This window comes from Phascolarctos cinereus, unplaced genomic scaffold, assembly GCF_003287225.1.
Source record: "Phascolarctos cinereus isolate Bilbo 61053 unplaced genomic scaffold, phaCin_HiC Scaffold_9;HRSCAF=440, whole genome shotgun sequence".
Taxonomy (NCBI): Eukaryota; Metazoa; Chordata; class Mammalia; order Diprotodontia; family Phascolarctidae; genus Phascolarctos; species Phascolarctos cinereus.
In genome coordinates this window covers 151244002-151257359 of record NW_027556402.1, presented here as the reverse complement: position 1 = coordinate 151257359, position 13358 = coordinate 151244002, and the positions used below count along the sequence as shown (strand labels likewise).

The window sequence follows — 13358 nt, the reverse complement described above, 5'->3', positions numbered from 1 at the left end:
ATGTTTTACTTAATAAGAGAAACACATCTTTCTTTCAAAGAAGACATATTCTTTGTGATCACATTTATTTCATTCAATTGTACTTTTTGCTTGATTGTCAATGAGCAGATATACACAAGACAAATACAATGCTAAAAAAAATGCCTTATGAGACTTCATCAAACACTGGAAAATGGATGGAGTCTTTAAAATAGCCTGAACATGCTAATTGGCATGGGAACACAGAAAAATCCTTATCTTTCTCTTCTTAAAAATTTTAACTTTTAATAAAAAAGACCTTCATGAAAGTGTTTGGGGTATAATAGTGCACTCATTTGTCTTCCACCAATACCTCAGATCAATTTTTCTCAAAGTGACCTTTCCCAAAGAAATGTATTACTTATTTCAGTACTGTAAATCTGTTTCCATAAGGAAAATACATGTTTCTCCATAATTATTTCAATAACACTTGAAATAGATAAGACGTGTTAAAACAGCAGGGAGAGAGCATTGCTCTTAACGGGGAAATTGACACAAGATGTTTTAAGTGAAATGAAAGTAATCAGTGTAAGAAGAAAAGTTATTTTTAATGATTTTTACTTGAAATACCATGTTTTCCTGTTAGATATGAAATTACTTTATGTTGTTTTGCAAAAACAAAAATAGGAAAGAACACACGGCTTTTCATAGTATGACCACCTAAGCAATGTTTTCAGAGCAATTTTATTTGAATAAATATTTAATTCACTTCTCATATTACTCATGTGCTTTACTACCACATTTCAATATGTGCATTTTGATTATGAAAGTTTGCAATTCAAATACTCACAAAAATAAAAGTTTATTTTTTAATTGTGCAAAATGACAAACAGCATGGAATCTTCCTTGAATATTTGTTTGAAGGTCAATTAAAACAGCATTAATTTTCCTTCCAAATAACAAAAATCCAACATCTGACTATTCATTAATAGACACTGTTAAACAGAAGTCAGTTTTCATAAATTCATATACAAAGTAGCGGAGTTAATTGAAGATGATACAGAATGACTCACAGTATTTTACACTTTACTTTTTATTCCAAACACCAGAAGAGATCCTCAAAATACCTCACACTTAATAAGCACAAAGTTTCTGCCTTATTTGACCCATGATTCTCCCCTAGAATTTAACACAGAGTACAGTACATGGTAGTCACACATGAAGGATTGTTGCACTGAATTGCAATTAATGCATTTATAAGAACATTTCTGCATTCTACCCTCTTTCTGTCTTTTATCTCAATGTGACTAATGTCTAACGTATTCTTGGACCCTCAGGAATAGGAAAGTGCGGAACAATAGAACAGTAAGGGTCTGGATGCCCAATCTTAATGCATATTGATGAAAACATTTGCACTATTTAAAATTCACATAATGTTACAGAGTTTGGTGTTGGGCCCAACAGTCCATTTTCCAAGTATATCTCCTTTGGAAGGGATCTAAGATTTGGCAGTTTTTGAAGAAGTGTATGGGTAAAAGCTATCAGGGACATTTCTTCCCATCCTGAATGCTACTTGGACTTGAGAAGGTCTATTACTAAATATTAAATGTATTAATATTGTGGATTGCTGTTAAAGTATAGGAAAGCATGGGAACAAATATTTGCCAAAGACAAACATATTAATCTTCCAGAAAGAAACACTTCATACTACAATTATTTCCAAAAAAAAAAGTTCATATTTTGAAAGAGATATTTTGGAGGTTAACTGATATCTATTGGTACTTATATATTATTATAATAGCACATAGGCACTTGCTAAATGCTTTTTTACTGAGCTTTTCAATAGGCATATGTTCATATTACGTGGTCCTCCCTAGTGATGTAGAGGAGTTATCTCACTGAAAGTTTTCTAAGTTTTCTATGTTATTTTGAGGTAGTAGTATTCAACAAAATTTTCTAAAGCAGGGTAAATATATCAGTGATCCTAAAAGTCTAAGGAAGAACATCAAAGCCCCAATTTCCAGGACTAAATATTTGCTATCTCTTTAGGCAGTTCCATGATTAGCTCGTAATTAGAAGGTAAGTCTGCTCTCTCAAGGTCACTGCATACCTCAGAACACAAAAGTAGGTATTTGCATGCACATTCTCATGGAAAACAGAAGGTTATATCTTATACTGCATCAAGTTACAGAGTATGATATTTCCAGGCCTGAAAGCACTCATAGAAGATTATAGTTTCAGAATTTTCCCCTTTAAAAATTTCCCCAAGAAAGTGATGAATCAGAAGGCAATTACTTGAGAGTCAAAAACTATTACACTCACAGTCTACAAAGCTTCACTATACTAAGCGGCTATAGACAATGATTGCAAACAATGTTTGGTTAGAAACGACTTTAGTGAGATAGTTTATATCAAGTATATTGATACCATGTAAAATTCACATAAAACAGTTTCCATTAAGTGTGGATTGACAGGCTCAAGAAATACATGTATCTCACCCCTTGCTCTACTTAGCTCACAACTAACCACCTCATATTACTAAATATGTTGAAGTTTACAATTCAATAATAACCTGATACTTAAAGCATTATAACATTTTTTACAACCCTATGAGGTAGGTTGTGCAAATGTTCTTGTCCCCTTTTATAGATAAGGAAACTGATGCTTACAGAGGTCAAGTGGCATATAGGATCATGCATTTAGAGCCAGAAGGGATCTTAGGGGCTATTGAATCAAATCTTCTCATTTTATACATGAGGAAAGTAAGGCAGAGAGAGAATAACCTTCTTGCCTGGGGGTCACACAGCTAGTACACTTCTGAGGTGAGATTTCAGCTCAGGTTATCTTGACTTCCATTCTAGTGTGTTGCCCACTACTTCATGCTGCTTTGTTTAAGGTTGCATTAAGTTTCAAGTCTATCAGGAGTCTTCTGCCTCCAAGTAGTTTGAGGTTTTCTTTTTAAAAGCATTTAATTGATATTTTGTTGATTCTTTTAATATTGCTGTCACTTCCAAATATTTTCCACTCAGCTCAGTACCCTCCCTTACTGCCAACTACAGCTAAGAAAAACAATTAAGTCAGCTGAAGTTTGTTTGCTTCATCCACCCCTAGAGTTTCCCACTTCCCTGCCCAGTGGAGGGAGACATGTTTCAACAACAGTTCACTGAAGCCTGAAATAGTCACTGCATTGATTTTAGGTCTGATATCTTTCGGTGTTGTTTTCATACATATTATTTTGTGCCTCGGTTTTTTTTTCTTCTTTTCTATTACACCTTACTCTACACCATCCCTCTCGGTCCTTCTTTTTCATTTTATGTAGACTCAAGTATTTATTGCATGGAATTAAGACAACATAATTATCCTTATACTGCCAAAGTTTATAGTGTGTGAGTACAAGTATATTTGCTAAAAGATAGCTTCCTCTCCTTACTTTCCTATTCCAAGTAATTTCCCTGGATCTCTCAACTTTGAACTCAGGGCTTTTTCCTTTTAAGGAACACCTCATTTAGTGAGGAACAGATGGATATAAGTACGAGTTTATAAAAACATGGAAAATGGATATACAGCTGGAAGGGACTTCTGAGACTAATTTCAATTCAGATTTTCTTTCTCTGGCTCTATGCCCAAGTGTAGCTAATAGCCACCAGGAATGAATATGATTGAAATAAAAGTCCATCAAATTTTATTTTTACTGAAACTCTAAAAATAGATTAGAAAAACATTTTACTCTCATTTTTTAAACTTACTTTTCCTTTGAACATCTTAGAAAACTATTTCTTCCAGGAGAAATCCCAGGAGTGGACATAATATTTAAGTAAGTAATTCAGACCTTTCATTACACCTTATTTTAGTGCCCCCATTTGTCTTTACCCATTCATTGGCAGTTTCAGCCAAACTCCTCTTTATGGCCCTTAAAATCCTTTATAATTTGCACCCTGCTGAATTTTTCAGTTTTATTTTACATTACTCCCTTTGTCCAATCTACATGCTTTATTTTCCAGCCAAGTTGGCTTCTTTGATAATTCCTTGCTTACAATATTACAATTATTTTCTCCATGTCTTTGCATAGATTGCCCCCCTATACCTGGAATGCTGTCCTCTATTACGTCTTAGAATGTGTGACTCCTTTCAAGGTTCAACTCAAGCACTACATTCCACAGGGGACCTTCACTATTTCTTCAAGTAACTCCCTCTCCCCAGTGACATTGTATGTACTCTGTATATAAAAGCAGCTGAAAATACCTGGATTAAAGTCCTCCATTGACATACACAGGCTGTATGGCCTTAACTAAGTCACTTAATGTTTCAGTACCTTCGCCTACTCTCTAAGACTATTAGCTGTAGAGAGGGGACCTACCTGCCTTGGTAGAGGAAATTCCTGTCTCAGAGACCCATGTTCTATTCAAATCTCAGGTCCCATGTTGGACCTATGAATTCTCTGCTTCAGGAAACACTTAAATAAGGTCTATGCAGGTCAGCTCTCTTTCTGTGGCCTGGAGTTGTAGGGTTTAATGTGTGTACATTTATTTTTCTCTAGTAGAATGTAAGCTTCTTGAAGGCAAGGGCTGCTTCATTTCTGAATCTTCAGTGGCTAGCACAGTTCCTCACACATTTTCAAAAAAAGTTGAACCTGTGATTTTATAGGTAAGGGATACTATAACTATTAACTACATTAGTTTCTACTCTTCAACTTATAGCGAATCACCTCAGGGCGCTGAGATGTTAAATGATTTGGCAAGGTTGCAGATAGTATTTGTCAGAGAGGGTACTTGAACCTTGATCTTCCTGACTTAGAAGCTGGATTTAGATCCAGGATGCCATGTTCCCTCTTTTTTTGTCACACTGTAGATGTTCCATATCCATTGAGTTGAATTGAATATCCAGTTAAAGAAAGGTAAAAACTAATGCAGAGTGAAGATCATGTTTTATTTTGTTTTGGTAATGCAAAGAAAGTTATTTGGAAATTCTTTTTACAAGAGACTTTTAGGCCATTTTAATGACTTGGTAATTGTTTTTTATGGCTCTTCAATAAAACTGGAATTGTTCAGATAGCAGTCAACAAAATCTCAAATTGGCTCTTTGGAAGTGAAAAATGAGGAAAAGAGCAGCTTCAAATCATTTGTTTCCTAATGGTTTTCATTTCATCTGATATAAAGCAAATTTATCTTTGAATAAAGAAGTTATAAAAAGGTAAGAAAAGAAAATGTGGGTCATTCTATCAAGAACACCACATTTTTTATTAGACCCCTACTATACAGTACTCTGAGCAGAATGCTAGTGTTAATGGAAAGAGTCTGAAAGTTTGCTAAAGGGAAATTTATATATAGAAGGAAAAAATCAATTCAAGTTTCATAGATAGCTTTTTATAGACTTGGGCTGCTTAGATCATGATAGAAAAGTCTTTCTCAATTTGAAGATAGAATTATTCTCAAACAATTGAACAAATTGTATCATACCTAGTCTATTCATTTCTTAACACATCAAGCATCTAATTTGTGCCAGTATATATATATATATATGTCAACTCTATAGTATGATGGAGGTATTTTTTTAAGATCTATTTATGTGTACACATCAGTGATTTCTGATACCTCAACCTAGTAATAAGTAATATGGATTATGAATTTTATAAGATTTGGATGGTAATTTTCTTATTTCAAATGAGTTTAGAGATTGATGGAAATATTACCTTTGTATTTCTGACACTGGTCTATGATTTATTTGAGATTAAGTCTTTCAAAAACTTTCTATTTGCTTAAAATATATCTTCAAACAGCTTTGATCCACTATATTACAATCTACTTTATGCTTATTTTCAGGGATACAATGTGGGGACTATATTCACTTTGGTTTTGATCTTTGATTTGAATTGCATCACAGTTAACAAATTCCTGCATTAAATAAACATCTATTTAAAAATCGAATCTACACAATTTTGTTGTGATTTTATTTTATTTTGCTTTAGATTGTGCATATTTTTGATTCAGGGGAGTTTTAAAATATTTTCCCACTGCATCTTCTTAGAACTCTATTTTCATTTTCGCTATTTGAATGAGATGAGAGAAGCAGAATCCTTTTTAAAATACCTGATTCATAAAGCAATACCAGCCATGACATTTGATATGTGACCAAACCAAACAATTATATATTTTTTTCCTTCAAAATCTTGTCAATTCTCAAATTTAGTGGGCTAGTGATTATATGTTGGCATGAGTCAGCATGCTGCATCATACAGAAGGTCTGTCTTAGTTTCAGGAAAAAACTAAATTCAAGCCTTGTCTCTAATAAATCCAAGTCATTTCTCTTAAAGTCATAGTGTCACAGGTAACATTCAAAGACTGTCCATGACAGATGTGTTTCTACAATTTACCTATTGAGAGAGTTTCCATACCCATAAATTCATCATACCAGTGACAACACAGGTTTACTGTCTCTCTGAGAAAAAAAGAATTAAAAAAATACTAAAACACTAAAAATACTAACAATATTTATGTTTTCATTCTGATTATGGAACAAGATGTTCTAAAATTAATTCCTTTTTTTTTAAACCAGCTACTTCCCAAGAGATATTTTGGCAAGAAAACCAAGGAAATAGTATTAAAATTATTTGAAATAACTTTTTAAAAAATGTTTTATTATCATTAAATTAACACAGCCACGTGGCATTGCTATGCTGATATAAGACAACCTGGACCCAGCTCTACTCTGTAATATCCAGATAAATTTGGGCAAACCTTTCACCTCTCTGTACCTTAGTTTCCTCATTTACAAAATGAGGATACTAAAACAAATGATCTGTAAGGTCCCTTAAAATCTCTTAATCCCAATAAGTTATTAGAAAATAAATATAATATTGGTAAAGACTGTTAATGGAGATGTTACCCCTTCAAAGTGACATATTTGGATTTCAACAAGGTCCTCTTGAACTTCATATCTTATTACAAAGGAATGATATTTATGGGGGTAATAATTATAAGAGTAATAATAATACCTACCATTTGTAAATTTCATTAATTTTTGCAAAGCATTCTACCTATATTACCTCATTTGGTAGATTCAGAAGTAAATTGGGAAAAGAGTCAGCACCATTTTAGTCATACTACATCAACACTACATCTTATAGCCTTAGGGAATTACTTAGGATATGGGCTTTCCAGGGTTGCCCAGCCTAGTTGACTACCTATTCTATTAACCATTAAGGCACGTGTAGATAAGTACCATCTTTTTGGTGGAAGAGGGATATAGAGGAATGAGCTCTGGATTTAGAGATAGAGGACTTTGGTCCAAGTTCTATCTCTGCTACTTACAACCTATGTGACCTTGAGAAATAATTTACTCTTTCTGGGTCTTCTTTTCTTTTCTGTAAAATTAAGGGGTGGTGTCCACATCCAGAGAAAGAGGAGTCTGAATGCAGATGGAAGCATACTATTTGCTTTCCTTTTCCTTTGTTGTTTTGTGTTATTGTTTCATTCTCATTGTTCCTCCCATTAGTTCTAATTGTCCTTTACATCATGACTAATAGGAAAATATGCTCAACATGAATATATAAGTAGAGCCTATATCAGATTGCACGCTGTCTTGGGGAGGGGGAAAAAGGGATAGGGAAAATATTTAAAACTCAAAATCTTATGGAAGTGAATGTTGAAAACTAAAAATAAAATAATTATTTTAAAAAATTAAGGGATGAGACTAGAAGGCCTCTGTAGTCTATTCCAACTCAGTTCTATGATAGTGATGGTTATAAATGATGCCAATAAATGGGAATACATTCCTTGTCACCTGGCCAGCATTGGGCAGTACAGAAAACCTATGACTCTCATGTCTCTTCTTTCCTCATAATCAGTCAAAAAACATTTGTTAAATATTGGCTACATACCATGCACAGTGCTGGATGCTGGAGATACAAAGAGAGAAATGGAAAACTTTTAAGGAGTAAATATTTCAGACTATTTTAAAGGACTAAACACTTGAAAATAACTGTGCTTCTGCTTGTAGTAGAATACAAATGCTAATAAAGATTTGTTATGTAAAATATAAGTCCCTAGTTTTCAGTCCATAATTAGAATATTTCCTTCAGCACTAATTCTTTTAAAAAAATTAAAAAGAAAAAAATGTACTTCACTAAACCATCAAACTAGCTTTTAGGATTCATCATTTTCAGGAATATTGATACTGTTATATTGGGAAATCAATGATTTCAAAAATACAGAACAGCCCTTCTACTTAATACCATCAGTTCCAGTAACATACAGTTGAGAAAGGGCCTCCTGCAATAGAAATAAAGATAATGGGCCCCAAATCCATGAGACATCAAAATGCCACTGGCCCAGTCAAAATAAATATTGTTGAAGCTTATGATATCCTGTAATGAACCATTATCCATGGAGACTTCAGAGGTAGTAAAAAAAAACAAAAACAAAAACAAAACTCCACTATGTGCAACCAGTAAAGTTTGTGTACTAGTGACAATGCCTTGAACATCACAGGAAATTAATAAATATTTGTGGAATATATAAATGAAAAATTCTGCCACTTCCACTAAATTCCTTTCTGACCCTAGGTCTTCTGTCTTTCTCCACCTCAAATGATAGATAAGGTTGTGGTATAATTGGATTCCCTCAATAATTCTAATATTTCCTCTTAATTTACACATTGGAGAGATTAGGATTAACCAGAGACTAAAGCAAAATTAAAATTTTAATAATTGATTCTGAATAGAGTACTTCTAAAATCTCACTAGCCTGAGTTTGACAAGGAGCCCTTGAGGGTTCTGCTATTCAAGATCTCATTATATCATCATGACTGGTGTATGGAGATGAGAAGAACTTTGCTCCAGCAATAATTCAACCATCAGTTGCCTCAGTAACTGTGGACAATTTACTCAATACCTTTGTGACATGGTTTTCTTTTCTATTAAATGAGGATAGTAATATGTGCCCTTTCTGTCTCACAGGATTGTGATGATATCATACTGCACATGCAAAGTTGTTGTTCTTATTTTTAATAAGCTAAATGACCTATGCAAATAAAAGACATTTTAATCATCACCTGTTATATTGTAGACACTTTTTGAGAATCAAGGAAATAGATAAACAAATAGATACAGTTGACAAGTTAGAAGCACTGCTCCTTAGTTTTGAGTAAAATTCAACATCAAGTTTATGTAAAATAAAGATATTTGTTACCTTTTTTACATTTATTTTCACTGCTAGCTGATTTCAATATTTTTATGTTCACATCTTCATTTTTTTTTTTGCAAGATGTTATGGTTTTAGATGCATATGCTTTCAACTTGCTTGTAAAAAAAAAATTCCTCCCCTGGATTTATTCCAGGTTCCCAAATCAGCAAAAGCATAATATGATAGTATTCAGGTCGAAAGGGTATCATGCTCTGTGATCTACAAAGGCAAAGTTATAATTCTGTATCATTCTTCAAAAGGTTAGGAATTGGCCCATCAGTGGCCTTTGTTCTCTTTATGAAGAGTTTGATTCCATTACATAATATATAGTGAATGAAAATTAACCTTTTCCTCAATAGTAACAATAGCAGACATATAGTGTTTCACAGTTTGCAAAAACAGTACACAGACATTATCTAATTTGTGAGCTATATATACATATATACACATACATGTATACACACAAACATATATGTATGTATATATGTATGTGTATAGGTATTACAATCATAACTATGTAAGCCAATCCAGTGATGATAGGCCTTTCTAAACTTTGTTAGGCTGGTGCTCAGAGAAAAGTATGTCACCATGCCTGTACATAAAACTTTTCCAGCTTGGGGCCAGGTAAGACCTGCCACAGATTTATCTTAGCTGGCTTGGACTTTAAGAATCTAGGTCTACTTCCAGGCCATGATAAAAAAAGATAACTTATCTTATTTTGTTTTGTTTTCTTAAAGTCCTTTAAAAAACAACATCTATACATATAATGTACAAAGAAAAAGTGAAATCAAATCCTATTGTATCTCTCTCCCCACCTGACTCCCAAAAAATCCACACTTTTTTTAGTTTGACTATGCATATTGGTCAAAAGGATTATTTTTTTTCCCTTCAGTGAAGGGATAAGTGTGAGAGAAAAATGCTTAAAATCTTGTGAATTGAAAAAAAGATAAAATTTGTTACATACAGTCAATAAGTTCAGGAGAGTAACACCTTCAAACTGGAAAAAAATGGTTAGGATAAAAAATAAGCATTTTACTTTTTTAGAATTTGACTCTCTAGACAAACATTGGGAATACATTTCAGCATAACATCAGACACAAGGGAGTGCTTACATCTTTGAAATTGTGTTTATAGAAAGTAAATTAATTTTTAAAAAATTAAGTGAATATAGGTAAAAATAAATAGTATCTTGATATTCTTGTTAGTAAGGGCTAACAATGTCATCAACTGTAATTTATATGTGCTTAATTAACTTTGCTCAAAATGCTACAACTCTAGAAGCCTCAGAAAGATGGTGATGGAATGTTCAAAGTAACTACTGCTGTATTTTTTTTGTTTGTTTTTTGCATTGGTAAAAAAATAAATTTCATGTTACTAAGTTACATCGAACAATATCTATGTTTAGTTTGGCTTTGTAAATATTTGGGAGTAATGGAAATTTATAAGTAAAGGTAGCCAATCCAATAAACAAGATTAAATAGAGCAAAAGCTGTTGGGAAAAATATACGGGAATATGAGTCAATTTTGGCAACACGGATGTGTATTCTTCCTTCCCTCCAAGATCCTGTCCGGCAGTCTTCAAAACAACAGAAAAAGCTGGCACAGTCTTTGCCTTCCAAGCATTGATATCCATAATCATCATCTCGTTGTTGTGGATGAGAAATGCTGTTCATTGGAATCAATGTAGATCCAGGTCGGACTGCAACTGCAGGTGATTTCTGAATAAAAGGACATATTGGATTTTTCTCATTGAATTAATAATAACAGTAACAATTAACATTGAGGTAGGGCTTTGAGGTTAGCAAATATTGTCTTATTTCCTGCCCATTCAAACCTCAAAAAAAGATACTAATGGCAAAATGAAAATATGCATATTTGAACATTTGTACGTGTCCATGGACGTTTTTCTTGTTTCATAATTTATTTCAGGAATCCACATAAGTTTATGGGGGAAAAACACGCAATTCAATGTCCTTTCTAGTTTTAGAGCTCTAATCATATTAGAAAGAGTGTCTTATAAATAGTAGGTATCTCACAGGGTTTTTGTAAGCCTCAAATTAATAATCAACCAATCCACAAGCATTTATTAAGAGTGTTCTGTGTCAGGCATTGTACTAAGTTCTAAAGATACAAAGACAAAAGATAAAACAATCTCTTCTCTTAAGGAGATTTTATTATATGGGGAAAGACAACATGCACACAAATTTTACATAGATTTTTTTAAAAATTCATATAGAATAAATTTTATATATAATAATAAATTTTATAAAATTTTATATAGAATAAATGTATACAGAACAAAAAAAGACATAGGGTAACTAAATAAAAGGTAGTTAGTGAGGGGACACCAATAGTTTGCTGGATTTGGAAAGCATCTGGTAGAAAGTGGTGCTTGAACATATTCTTGAAGACAGTAAGAGATTATATGAGGCATAAATGAGGAAAGGGTGACTTACAGGTATGGGGCATGACCAATGCAAAAATATAGAAACCTGAGGTGGAATGTTTTGCAAGTCTTTTAAGTGAGAGCTCTTATTCTGCGATTGCTCCTAACAAATACCAATTTTTTTTTGCAGCCAATTTTCATGAAGCACCTACTTAGAAGATGTGTAATTTTTATGGCTATAGCAAGATAATTATGAAATACATTTTGCATGGCCAGCATACATACAACATAACTTAAAAAGGGAAAATAGAACGTATATGTTCAAATAACTCTGCTTATTTGAACAAATATACACACGACTGTATCTATTTACCTAAGTAACCAACTAGCTGTCACCCCAGCAATGGAAGAAAGTATTGGGAATACATTGATTTGTATCCTGGAAACCACTGAAGAATTAACCAGGGAAATGTGTCCAGTAGAAATCTGCTTATCTTAGCTGCAGCCAAGGAAGATGCATTTTTTAAAATTCACTTAAGCATAGTCACAGCTAATAATGATAAGAGAGAGAGAGAGAGAGAGAGAGAGAGAGAGAGAGAGAGAGAGAGAGAGAGACAGATTGATTGATTGATTTCATGTGAATTCTTTAATACTGTGGAATGGGGTAGAATTCAGGCTTTCAGTTAGATCTCTTTACCTACGACAACCTTTATTTCTAGCAAACAGCCCTGAAAGCACCAGGGAACTTATCATGTTCAGAAATGGCTCTCTCTTTGAAGCTGAAATAAAAAACAAATCCCAAGTGTTATCTAATTATCATTTAAAAATAATTCTTGGTGACTGTTTAACTTATGGAGCAGTTCTTGGATTCCCCAAACATAGTGTTACAAAATGGTCACTTTAACACATTTTACAGTCAGTCCCCTGATCCTTCATAGCTGTTCAAGTAAGGTACTTGCTACAACCACTGTCACATAATCTTTCCTGGGAGATTTGCCAAATGCCATTTACAAGAAGACTTTTAACATGCCTGAAAATTCTGTTCCTGCTGATATTCATCTCCTTAAAAAGAATATGGCTGTGTCTCATTCACTCTCTGGGACCCTCACCCCTTTTTTTGAGAGTTGTCTCCTTAAGAGAGAGAGAGTTTCTGAAAGTACTATCACAAATATACATTTAAGAGATCTTGGACACATAGAAGGCTCAGAGGATATGGCTCTGATGACTTTGTTTCACAAGGATGGCAGTATGGCTAGGCACAGAAGACTCCTCAGGGGAACATTCCACAGGACAGATGACTTTGATGAGTCCATCAGTCCCCTCAATTACTGTCATCACTGTTACATTTTCGTCTGCCTACAAATACCTTCAAGTTTTACTCAGTCAAGAAAATATATGTTTCTTCCTATCCAAATTCTATTCCATCTTCCTCATACCCTTCATAGTCACAATTTTAGAAGAATTTATCTATACTCAATGCTCCACTTCATTGTCATCCATCTCTGCTCACCCTGTTGAAATCTGATTTTACCCTAGCATTCAAAACTGCTATCTTCAAAGATACTTTTGCTAAACTAATCACCAAATCCAGTGGCATTTTCTCAGTTCTCATTCTCCTTGAAATCTCTATATTTCCATGCTGTTAGCTATCCCTGATGATGGATGGTTTTAGATCCCTTGAATCCAAAGATACCATCTTCTTTTACTTTTCTAATAATTATTCCACTTTCTCTTTTGCTGGCACCTTGTTCTCCTTCTAAACTCTTAAGGTAGGTTTCCCCCTATTCTTTATCCATGGCCCATTAATCTTTCCTTTTTAGACTCTCCCTTTAAAT

At 33.5% G+C, this 13358-nt stretch overlaps 1 protein-coding gene across 1 annotated transcript in view; it reads right to left on the bottom strand.

The window, feature by feature from the left end:
• Window positions 1–683: 683 nt before the first annotated feature.
• Window positions 684–13358, bottom strand: part of GABRG1 (gamma-aminobutyric acid type A receptor subunit gamma1) — a 101328-nt gene continuing 88653 nt past the window's right edge. The window contains exon 9 of the mRNA XM_020990714.2: window positions 684–10855. Coding sequence (XP_020846373.1) covers window positions 10577–10855 — 279 coding nt within the window. The 3' untranslated portion in view covers window positions 684–10576. The remainder of the gene's footprint in view (window positions 10856–13358) is intronic.